Here is an 11,680-nt window from a genome sequence, read left to right as displayed (position 1 = left end):
CGTCCTAACATTGACCATGAACTGTCGGGTCAACCTGTCGTTTATTGGCAATGAACTGTTGCAACTTTGTAGTTCATCTTCTTGTTGGCTTTCACGAGTAGGCGTACACTAGGAACATTTTGAATCCTACACCCCTTTATACTTACGTCATTCAAATCCATTGCATAGTGATATCTTTTAATAGTTATACTAGAATATATCACTATTATTATATTAATAGTTATACTAATATTATATCACTATTTATTATATATTACTATAATATATTACTATATTATAATATATCAGAATAGGAGTGCTCCACCTTTGTCTCTTATTCCGATTTGCATAGTCTCTGATCTGATTCTGACTCTGACTTGTCGGAACAGAGTCAGATTTGACCTTTTTTTAGCCCATTTGACAATTTTAGATTCTCACTAATCCAATTGAACTTCTAGATTTCAGTTTTTTTTTTAAATATTTTTTCAAATTTCAATTTTATTAAAATATAACCGAAATTAAAAAAATAAATCACTGTACAAATTAATATCATTATACATTAGCATTATATGTTATTATACATTAGTACTAATACATGTTATTATACTTTAGTTCTTATACATTAGTATTACATATTATTATAAATTTATATATTTGTGTTTATACTTAATACATTAGTATTAAATGGTATTATATAATTAGTATTGCATGTTATTATACATTAGTATTTATATATTAGTTGTTATTATACATTAGTGTTATATGTAGTAATAGTTAATAGTATGGTGTTTACATATACTAAACTATTATTAGTCAATTTAGTCAATTTATATTATGGTATAAGTATATTATTTCATAATAATTTGTTCATACTAGTATATTATTAAATTTAACTAACTATATAAGTTATAGTTATATAAAATATATATGATTCATATATAAAAATATATTTTTTTATAAAATATGTATAATGTTGGAGTTGGAGTCGGTGTTGATACCTCACTACTTCCGACTCTGAGTCTGACTCCGACTTCGATTTTGACTTTTTTCAGTAAAAATAACTCCGGATTCCGATTTCGACTCCAATTCTAATTGATCTGAGTTGGAGTGGAGCTAGAGCGATGTCAGAGTTATATTTTTAGAGGTTATTGGGTCAACTAGACACATTCGAATTATTGGGTCGGAGTTGGAGGATTAACTTCACACATACACTCATGAATATGGGTTGTTAATGTTGGTATATCTGTGTGTATGAATATGTGGCCTAAGCATAGGCCTCACTTACGCACACCTCTCAGGATGGTAGGACCATTTTACTCTTTTGTAGAAACAAAAAAACAAAACAAAATCCTAGGTTTACTAAGTAGGAAGTTGATCTTCATCCACCTTTGTACATGGCTTTTGGCTTTGTTGTGAGATGCTGGGGTGGTTCAAAGTTTAGGGGATACAGTGGTGAGAGCAAGGAGGGATTCAAAATTCTAAAAGAAGATTGCTATTGATTATATGAGTTGTCTTAGGCTGCCGCCTAGTAATGACTGCTGGATGTGTTGCCTATCACATTTGTATTTTTTTTCCTTCTTTTAATATTTTTTAATACATTTAAATATTTTTAAAAAATAAAAATATACACCAATATATAAAAATTTATTTCCTTAATTATTATGTAAAAAAAAATTAAAAAAATTTAAAATGATGAGCGGTAGACTTAGGTGGTACAAAGCAGGTGGCATCTTATCAATTCTGTTATTATATATATGCATTTCTTAGGAAAATATGCAGGGAGAATAGTATTGTATTCAATATATCTCATGGGAGTCTTTTGAATGTTGGACAGGTTTTCGTTGTATGAAGTTTTGGTGGCATTATATACAGTAAATTGATTTCGTTCATAAGACGAACTGTAAATATTGGGTTTTTTATTTTTTATTTTTTATTTTTAAAAAGAACTCTTTTACGTAACTCAAATGTGTCGAATTGGGTCGGGTCGAGTTAGTTTTGTCTTATAAAGACGTCGGGCTGGGTCAAATGAGTCAAGACTCTTGAAATTCATCCAACCTCATGAACATTATACGTGAATAACAATTCATATTTGCAAAAGTTCATCCTCTCAATCTGGACTTGTATAGAAAAGGGGAGAGGTTAGAAACTATACATGAATTCTAATTTAGTGAAGTGTTTAATCCACAAACATATTGTAAAAAAATAAATTCATAAATTGAGATTTATTTTATCATAAAAATAATTATATAAATTATAATTTAAAATACCATATCAAACTACAATTTGTAAATTTTTTTTTATAATTTTTTATTTTTCTTACTAAAGCTTTTATCTTGAAAGTAATAAATGACCGTTTGAGCTGTGGCGTTAAGGAAAAAAACTGCTAAAATAAAAGCATTAACTACAAAACTTCCATTCCTTTATTTACAGTATTTGCCATCCTTTACCCGCCATCCCTTCAATTTCATTAATGCTCAACTAACTCTCCAACCATTCAGATCAGACACACAACAGTAACGCACTCTTATCTCCTTTTCTCTCTCGCTTGAGCAAACAATGGAGGGTCTGATTAAGGGCTTGATCGACGTCGCCCTCGGCCACGACAACAAGGACGACGAAGATTCCAACCCGCAGGCCCGGGACGAGCGCTCTAGATCCAGTTGGGCCCAGGTTAGCAACCCATTCACACTGAAAGAAGAATTCCTTTTTTGGTTGCTCTTTATTTCTTTATTACATTTCGAACTGAGATCATTGATCGGCGCCGAAATGCACAGGTTGTCTCCGGAGAGCCAGATGAGGGTGAAGAGGGCTCTGATAGAACTCATGGTTATACTCAGAACCAATGGAATAGACAGGTATGGATTCCGATTTCCAAAATTTGTTGTGTGGAAATGCAAATCAAAATGCGGTTTTACAGGGAAAGAGTGAATTGGGGAGTCAAGATTGGGAGGTCGCGGGCTCGAGACCTTCGAAGCAGCCTGAAAAGGTGATTTATTATTATTATTTTTCTTAAGTTTCTATTGCTTCCGTATTGTAGACCTTAGTTTCTGTTAACAATGAGCTAGGCCGTATGTTATCAGAAACTGTTTCATTCATAGGTTTAATGGGTGGACCGTGGTATTAAATTGCTTAAAAATTTATAGCACAAAGGATTTTATTTTGGCTTCTGAACAAGCATTTTGGAAGAGTATATAGGTTTCAGTGTAGCTATCAATTCCACAATGGATAATTTTCATGAGATAAATAGTTACAATAGTAAGTGGTTGATATGCTATAAGTAAGCCTAAAGGCAGGCTTAAGGAAAATAATATGTTAAACGAAGGCCTCACTTGGAAATTTTTTCAGGTGTATAATTATCAAACACATTCAAACTTAAAAGCACAAATAGGTATTAATTTATTGTTCACAATATTTATGCAATTAATATAGATCACCATGGTATGATATTCTTTCTATTAACTTTTGGATGAGCAATGTTATGCATTTTATATAAAGATCGCTATGCTTATTCTCGACAATACTTGACTGCAGGCTTTGCATGAGGGGTACATAAAGGTTGGAGATATTGAGCAACATGGTTATGAACGAAACCGTTGGAATAGAGAGGTTACTTTTCTAGTCCTCCGATTCTAGTAAAGATGCTGGAATTTGTTTTTATGGGTTTTAATTATGCTTGGTTGGATTGAACTCTTCATACAGGAGAATGAAGTGGAGAAGAAGGATGAATGGAAGACCGTTGGCGAAAAACCTCAGAGGAAACCCCACAAGGTTTGTTTCCTAGTCGACTCATCACTCTTAAAAAGCGCATATTAGACTGAATCTTGGTCCTGGAATTCGATTATTGTGGCCACATCATCCATTTCTGTCTTGGATTCTCGGAAACACCATTTCATGTTAATTTCAATGCTTAGAACTACAAATGCTTTGTGCAGAATGTGAACTTTTTTTTTTCTTTTTTCCAAGTATCTGTGTTTGTTTGTTTGAGAGGGGTGGGTATGTACTGTCCAACCCCAAATGTTTCATTTATTCTAGTTTGGTGGTTTTTGTTCAGATAATGAAGATCCAATACCTTGGAGCAAAAGTGTTCTGAGGTTTAATGTTAGTGTTCAGCTAGAAAATTGGACTTGTTGCCTCATGGTTTAGTGTACAAAAATTATGGACCCTATCTCATCCTTTACTTTAGGACATTGCGATGCAGAAACTCAGGTTTCCTTGTCACAATTGACTGCAATATTATAAGATGCTGCATTATAAATCTGACGCTTTATTTTATTTTATTTATTTTTTATTTTCATCAATGTCTAAGTGATTCAATGTGATCAACATGTTAACAGATTCAGATGGATCAGTGGCATGGATACAAATGTGCTCCAACTGAGCAAGAATACTCTGATGAGGTTGAAAATGGTTCTTACTTGGAACCTGCAGAAGAGGAGCTTACTGACCTGTCACAAGCTTGCAACAAGCTTTGGGAACTTGATTTAAACCGTTTGGTACCTGGTAAAGACTATGAAATTGACTGCGGTGAGGGAAAGAAAGTCTTCCAAAGGGAAGATATGGCACAAGGAAGCCTATTTAACTGGGTGAATAAAGACATATTTAGGAAACCTACGTTTTCTCGTTTCTGTTCTCTTCTAGACAATTACAACCCAGATGAAGGGTGCAAAGAAGTTGTCTCATCTGGGGAGAGGCAAGAGCAAGCTGCATTCATAGAAGAAATTAGTAGGACTGCACCAATCAAGTATCTTCACAAGTATCTCTCATCCAAGGGCATTATATCTGAGAACCATCAAGATTTTAAAACAATGATGACTAGTCTCTGGTTTGACCTCTATGGCCGAGGTGGTACATCTGGTTCCTCGTCTGCTTTTGAACATGTATTTGTTGGAGAAATCAAGCAACGTGGTGAACAAGAAGTTTCTGGCTTCCATAATTGGCTTCAGGTAAGTGTCTCATTACTCACACTTTCCAATATCTGGACTAGTTCATGCTTATGTCGGGAGTAGTTTGTTGATTTTCTGTTGAGGGGAGTCAAATGTGGCAGTAAGTTAGAGCAGTATCCAGACATTTCTCAAACAAGCACACTTTTTGAAAAAAAAAGAAAAAAAGCATTTGGTTAGCCAATGTGTAGGGAGTTCTGTGGATAACAATAACTGATTTCTAAGTTGCAAGCTTGGAATGATTATTGTCATGCCACATGATTAAATTCTTTAAAAAAGGCCCACAAGCTGTTAGAAACATGGTCTAGCGCCATTAGCTTTGCTTTGTTGTCAATTAGTCAAAGATTTAACTAAGTACGTTAATTATCAAGTAGCTTTTATTTTTCTCTCACGTTGACACCTGGCAACCTTAAATTATTAGAATTGTTAATTTTTCTGAATGAAGGGTGAATCATAATCTATTTTTCATTTGTTCTCGTTTCTTCCCAGTTTTACCTTGAAGAAGCTAAAGGCAGGGTTGACTATCAAGGTTATATTTTTCCTCGACGGCGTGGGCAAATTGTAAGTGACTTGTATGCCTTTCTTCCAGTTCTACACTGAGAAAACTTTGGAAAAAAGAGAATTTCAGTTTAGTTGAAGAATAAGGAAAGAGAGGAAAGAAAAGAGGAAAAGGGAAACTTCGCTGTGAGAAAGAGAGTACCCACCAATCATAAAATGTTTTTATTAACTTTACCATTATTAGTGCACTCGGTTTTGGAAAATATTATTTCCAAAAAAAAATAGAGGAAATGAAAAGAATAAAATAATAAAAATATTTGAATTTATGTTAGAAATATTGAAAGATGAGGAATGATATTAAAGCAAAAGATATACCAGCAAGCAAATGGGTTAGTGGTTGCTTCTTTTTTTTTTTTTTTTTTTTTTTTTTTTCTTTTCTACTTTCTAATTCAATTGTGACTTTATTTGCTTTCGTTAATTTTTTTTTTTTCTTTTTGATTTTTTGTTTCCCTTTAGAGATTGGGTGTCATTCTAGAGTTATAGTTTATAAGTACCTTTTTTTAGTTAAATAAGATGAGAGAGAAATCATATTCCGAGGGCTGACAAAAAGTGCAGGTTTTTCCCTTCTGAAGACCCAAGATCAACCAAAACTTTTTCTCCATATCCTCTGGGGGAGGGCATGTGTTCGTCACTGTGCATGGGTGATATTTTAACTGCTTATAATGACATCTCAGCAGGGTTTGGGAAAAGCTCTCAAACCCTGCCCTTATAGGCAATATTTTAATGAAGGGAAAAATCAGGTATGAAAAAAGTTACATCCATAGTCACAATTTTTTTTGAGGGGGAATGACAACATTTATATCCCTTGTGAGTTGGCAAATACCCTAGGGAAAATACAAAAATTGTCTCTAGGTTTAAAAAGACCAAATTGATCCTTGAGCAGCTGAGCTTTTCCCCTCTTGAAAAAAAGGTCCTTATGTCTGGTTTCCGTGTAAAAGTACCATGAGGATGCTAACGCACTCTGCTTCACAATTACAAAAATTAGCATGGAATTCATTAAGCTTCTGTAGCTTCCCATGTGAAGAGCAGAGCCACTTTCATTTGTTTTTCATTCCAACCGCCTTATTGCAAAAAGCCTACATGATGGAAGAGGATTCCAGTTTTATAGCCTGTTAATAGAAAAACATTATCCAATTGCGTGCAGGCTGAATGGATATGCATTTTTCCTGCTATTTATTAGTTTACTTTTCTTCAATAAAAAGTAATTATCACAAACTTTTATGTTGCTTTGAAGATCAGTATTCTCTTTAACTTTAAGAAATTGAAGTTGGAGAAGGTACCCCAAAGTTTGTCTTACCTAAGGGATGAGAAAATAGATTTCATTTTAGAAATTTACTCTCCTTCTCTGTAACTTAAGGAGATTTATTTTATGTTCACTAGATGGCATTTTTTTTTTTTTTTATAAAACTTCCTTCTTACAAATGGTTATCCAATTCTGTGATGATGCATTACTTCAAGTGGGTGTTGCATTCCTGATATCGATAAATACTGAAGATTCTGTTTTCCTTCAAACAACCACCTTTCTTAGTTTTGAAGCATCACATTAATCACTTTAAGTTGATAAGTGAAATTACCGTTTTGACCCTTTTACACACTTTAGAGGGGAAAGGGGGGGGGGTGAATAATTGTACAGTATTTCACTTCAATTTTGATTGTTTAGCAAACAAATGTGCATGTACGATTGATTCATGACTCAATCCCTAAATGATTTCAGTCACCAAATAAAACAAATATAATAATGCAAAATAAATATCAATCACAAGACAAGATTTGTTTGTAACAAAGTGAAACCTTTTAAAGAATTATTTAAAGGTAAAATACTCTGGGGGTGGCCTACCCAGAAGAAACCAATCCACTATCTGAAGATTAATACAAATAAATTTTGTTACAAAACCTTTGTAATATGAATCTTAGTTGACATGACAAAATGACCCGTTTTGCCCCTACAGCAGTAGCAGCCGAACTCTAACGATCTCCAAATTAGGTTTCTTCCACTGGAACACCAGTGGCCGATCACTCTTTAGAACTTTTTAATATTCGTTGTGGTCTTTAGAGTAGTTTCATAGAAATACAATAGATTGGATCTTATGAGAATATAAGAGGAGAACATAGAAGAAAGGCTCCTTTTCGTGCTTTCCCTTTTAGCACACTTGTGATCGATCAATCTCTGATTGGGTGTCTCTAGAAGTGAATTTCATGCTCCTTAAACAGTCCTTGGGTTGAAGGAACTCATTCTGAATTTCAAAACCATACTTCTGAAAATCTGCCACTAGACTGTCATGATGAGTTGTTGACAGGCAGCTGTTTCTCATTCAAATCTTCTGATAACATTATCAAATACCCAGAACTCAGAATTCCCCAAAAAAAAAATAACAAATTACAGATTACCTTACTGACTATTTAAATGCCAAACCCAATTGAAAAATTAACAAATTATTGATAAGATTATCTACTGTCTAAAAGTAATAAATCCCAACAACTTAGAGATAATCTTATCAATTGTTTTGATACCGAACTTGGCAAACACTAAAAACCTAACAATACGGAACATGGTTTGATGTAGCAGCTGTTGATTATAGAACTGATATAATTTGCAACATCGTGCTTCCTTTATAGCTGAGCTTTTGGTGATTTTGATATTTTAGGCATAAATAGAAGCTTTTGATTATTGGGGATGTGTTGCTTTTCATACATGGTGACCAGTAAGGTATCGAAGAAAAATTAGGCAGTAGACGTAGCTTGCATTTATATATATCCTTGATTGAAAACAGATCTTGATAGATTAAATAAATTGAAAATTATGTTGACAGAAGTTTCTTAAAGTTTTATTTTTATTTTTTTGTCACCTATTCCAACTTGCAGCCAGACTCCGAAACCCAGTTGCTCACAATTCAGTTTGAATGGAATGGGGTTCTCAAATCTGTATCAAGCACTTTAATTGGAGCGAGCCCAGAATTTGAAATTGCATTATATACCCTATGTTTCTACATGGGTGGAGAGGACAATCCCATTCAGTTGGGTCCGTATCTCGTTAATATCAAGTGCTATCGTCTTGGAGACAGAATTGGGTCTGCATTTCCTATTGCAGAGTGTTGAATATCAGGTAGAAGTATCCAGTTACTTCCCTACATAATAGCTATGAGTTATATGTGTGAGAATATATAAATCAATAAAAAGTTTGGTAGTGTGTGATAAAAACTTGCAATGATGGTCATAAACGTTTGTGATTATCTTCTATATTTTTTTTCCCTTTCAGATAGGTATCTATCTTGTACAACCAGTGTACTTAAGTTGCGCGTTTTGTTCTTTTTAATAAAGATTTCTTGTTTATAGAAAGAAGATAAATAATCTATGCAAAGAACCATTATTTTCTGGGATTTACATAGTTGATCTGACGAAAGTCTTTTCTTTTTTCCCCCTTTTGGTAAGTTTTTGATATGATGAAACCTTAAGGAACTACACACGCCATTGATATATCATTCACTGCGTTGGGCTTATTGACAAAGGATGATACAGCATTCTCTACTTTCTAATATCAACCATTATTTTTTATTCTTAGCACTACAAATTGGCATGGATTCATGCTGATTTGTCATTCTATTTTCTTGCCCTTATATTTGGTACTTAACATCTAGGGAATCTGGTTTCTGGGATCTTTCAGGATGCACAAATGCATCTAACTTGGATTCTTTTTCTTATCTTTTTCCTTTTTACTCATTTAGATTAACCCGAATCAAATAAAAGAGTGCTAGGGCAGTTTTCCCTTTTGACAGAATTGTCACGTTGCTTGTAAGTTTTGGTTTTTTTACTTCATAAAAATGATTTCTTCTCCATGTCATTTTATCTTGCTGAAAATTTCCAGCAAGCATTTCTCAGTTATAGTCAATTAATTGGTTTAGACAAAGTCATGGACCGGGGGGGGGGGGGGGGGGGGGGCCGCGGGGGGCTTGGGAGGGGAAGATGGGGGGTGTGTGGAATAGACAAATGAAAGGAATAGATGCATAAGCCTTACGAGATTCGAGATCCCTTTACTCTCAAAATATCAGTACTTCAGAAACTTCCAAGAGTATGACTTATAACTCAATCACAACCAACTTTAGAAATATCTTTGTTAAGTTGTGAGATATTTTCATATCAAGATGTGTCTCCATTTTTATATGTCAGTTCACGTGAAATTTCCTAGCTAGATCTCAAGTAATCGACGAAAGCTCCTGCCTTGGGGGGATCCAGACACATAATTTGCCAAATAGGCTAGCTAGTATGGAAACTATATGACATTGCAGGCTCAATTTCCCTTAACTACTTATCGAACAATTTCCCATTATCATTTATCAGTGTGCTGTTGATCTTCTATCCCTTTGAAAGAAAGGAATAATCAGCATATAATGTTTCTCCGGTTTTATTATTAATTAGCATTTTAGTGAAATGCTAATTAATGTATGTGGCTTCCAAGGGATAGAAGCTCGCAGAATATTTGCGGGCCTAAGCAATATTTGCTAGCTAGTGGACAACGAAAGAAAGCTAGCCAGTGTACGTTGCAAGTGTGAAAGCAGTGGCAAATGGAGTCATCCCTAATTTGTCCCAAGTTCAACCTCCACCATTCAATACCTTCCATCAGATCTCGTCTAATTTTGTCTGTGCATATACCGAGAGAGAGAGAGAGAGAGAGAGAGAGAGAGAGAGAGAGAGAGAGAGAGAGAGAGAGAGAGAGAGAGAGAGAGAGAGATTCTATTTTTAATTTTCCTTCATTTTTTTGCTTGAATGATAACATCTAGTTTTTTTTTTTATGTTTGTCTTAACATCTAGCTTCTTCTTCTTCTTCTTCCTTTTTTATTTTATTTTAACGAGTATATATATAAGATTTGATATATAAGATTCAAATTTTAAAATGAAAGTAAGGGATGACGACCCCCACCTAACCTTAATGTAGTTTCGCCATTGCATTGCATCTAGAGTTCAACAAAATGCCAAGCATGTGTCACGAATGACATGCATGTCATGTGCTTGTGGTCCACTCGACATAATTTAATTTGTTTGATTGTTTGTTTCAAATCCAATATCTTAGGGTTATTTCAATATTTTTCTGCTTTATTTCCATGCATAATTTGCTCTTATCCCAATTTTTTGAGAGCAGCTAACTAGATAGCTGAAGGCCAAATCCATTGCCACCCACGACCAAGCAATATCTCTGCCTCGTTGTCCTTCGGCAGACTCGATCTTCTCCTTACCCTCCATCAATCTTGACATTATTTTTCATCATTGTTGGCTAGCTGATCCACAAAATGCCATCATATATATATAAACTGGTTATGTATTAGGGAGTTATTAATATTATAATTGGTTTGTAATATATGTTTGAGATCAAATTTATAATGTCCATTATTAATGAATGCAAGATGCTTTCATAATATATATATATATATATATTTATATATTTATATATATATAAACTACAGCATGTGGAAGTGATTGACGGCACATCACGTGATGATTAATTCTCGTGAGTCCTTTTGGTTGCGTCTCCTTTACAAACATCAGTAATTGTCTCAGTATGTGTTCTCCTACGTACCCAATGTTGTAGACAAAGAGACCTTGTTCAACCTCTAAAGTTCACTTAAAACTGTACACGTTACTCGATCTATTACGGTCATAACATTCCAAGATGGTATATATGGTTCAGGTCATACTAGTCCCAGGAATTATAGCTCAAACTACCTATGAGTGGCCTTTTTTTGGCCAATGCAGCATTCTTTTAGCAAAGCATTAGCATTGCATTGGCTATTCCATTAAATCATTAGCCGGTAAACTTTGCCTAATATCATACTTTTATCTTTTGCTTATATACTCAAAATAAATCTAATTCCCATATTGAATTATCTACGTATACTCTATATAGTGATAGGCTATTATATATATTAATTTTAATTTTATTTTTTATTTTTTACGAATTTTTGTTCATATTTTATAGATCTATCCGTTATATTTTATTTCTTTAATAAAATAATTATATTTTATTTTAATCATCATAATTTATAACACGTACTTAATTTTTCAATGATTTTTTCTTTTGAAACATAATGGTTCTATGATTTATTTCAATTAAATTATTATTTTTTACTAATATTTTCAATGATTATTATTTGCAAGTGAGAATGCATGTAAAGGTAAATATATAAAATTTTATGAATGAGCACAACAGCTAT

At 33.6% G+C, this 11,680-nt stretch overlaps 1 protein-coding gene across 1 annotated transcript; it reads left to right on the top strand.

Moving 5' to 3' along the window:
• The first annotated feature begins 2,450 nt into the window (after window positions 1-2,450).
• LOC122281807 (poly(U)-specific endoribonuclease-B-like) lies at window positions 2,451-8,858 on the top strand. The gene is made up of 8 exons (XM_043093608.1): window positions 2,451-2,649; window positions 2,754-2,834; window positions 2,897-2,965; window positions 3,511-3,585; window positions 3,679-3,747; window positions 4,314-4,922; window positions 5,409-5,480; window positions 8,340-8,858. The coding sequence occupies exons 1-8, from the start codon at window positions 2,536-2,538 to the stop codon at window positions 8,571-8,573; spliced, it is 1,323 nt and encodes a 440-aa protein (XP_042949542.1). The 5' UTR covers window positions 2,451-2,535; the 3' UTR covers window positions 8,574-8,858.
• The last annotated feature ends 2,822 nt before the right edge of the window (window positions 8,859-11,680 follow it).

Source organism: Carya illinoinensis, chromosome 11 (genome assembly GCF_018687715.1).
Source record: "Carya illinoinensis cultivar Pawnee chromosome 11, C.illinoinensisPawnee_v1, whole genome shotgun sequence".
Classification (NCBI taxonomy): domain Eukaryota; kingdom Viridiplantae; phylum Streptophyta; class Magnoliopsida; order Fagales; family Juglandaceae; genus Carya; species Carya illinoinensis.
This window is presented reverse-complemented; position numbering and strand designations above follow the sequence as displayed.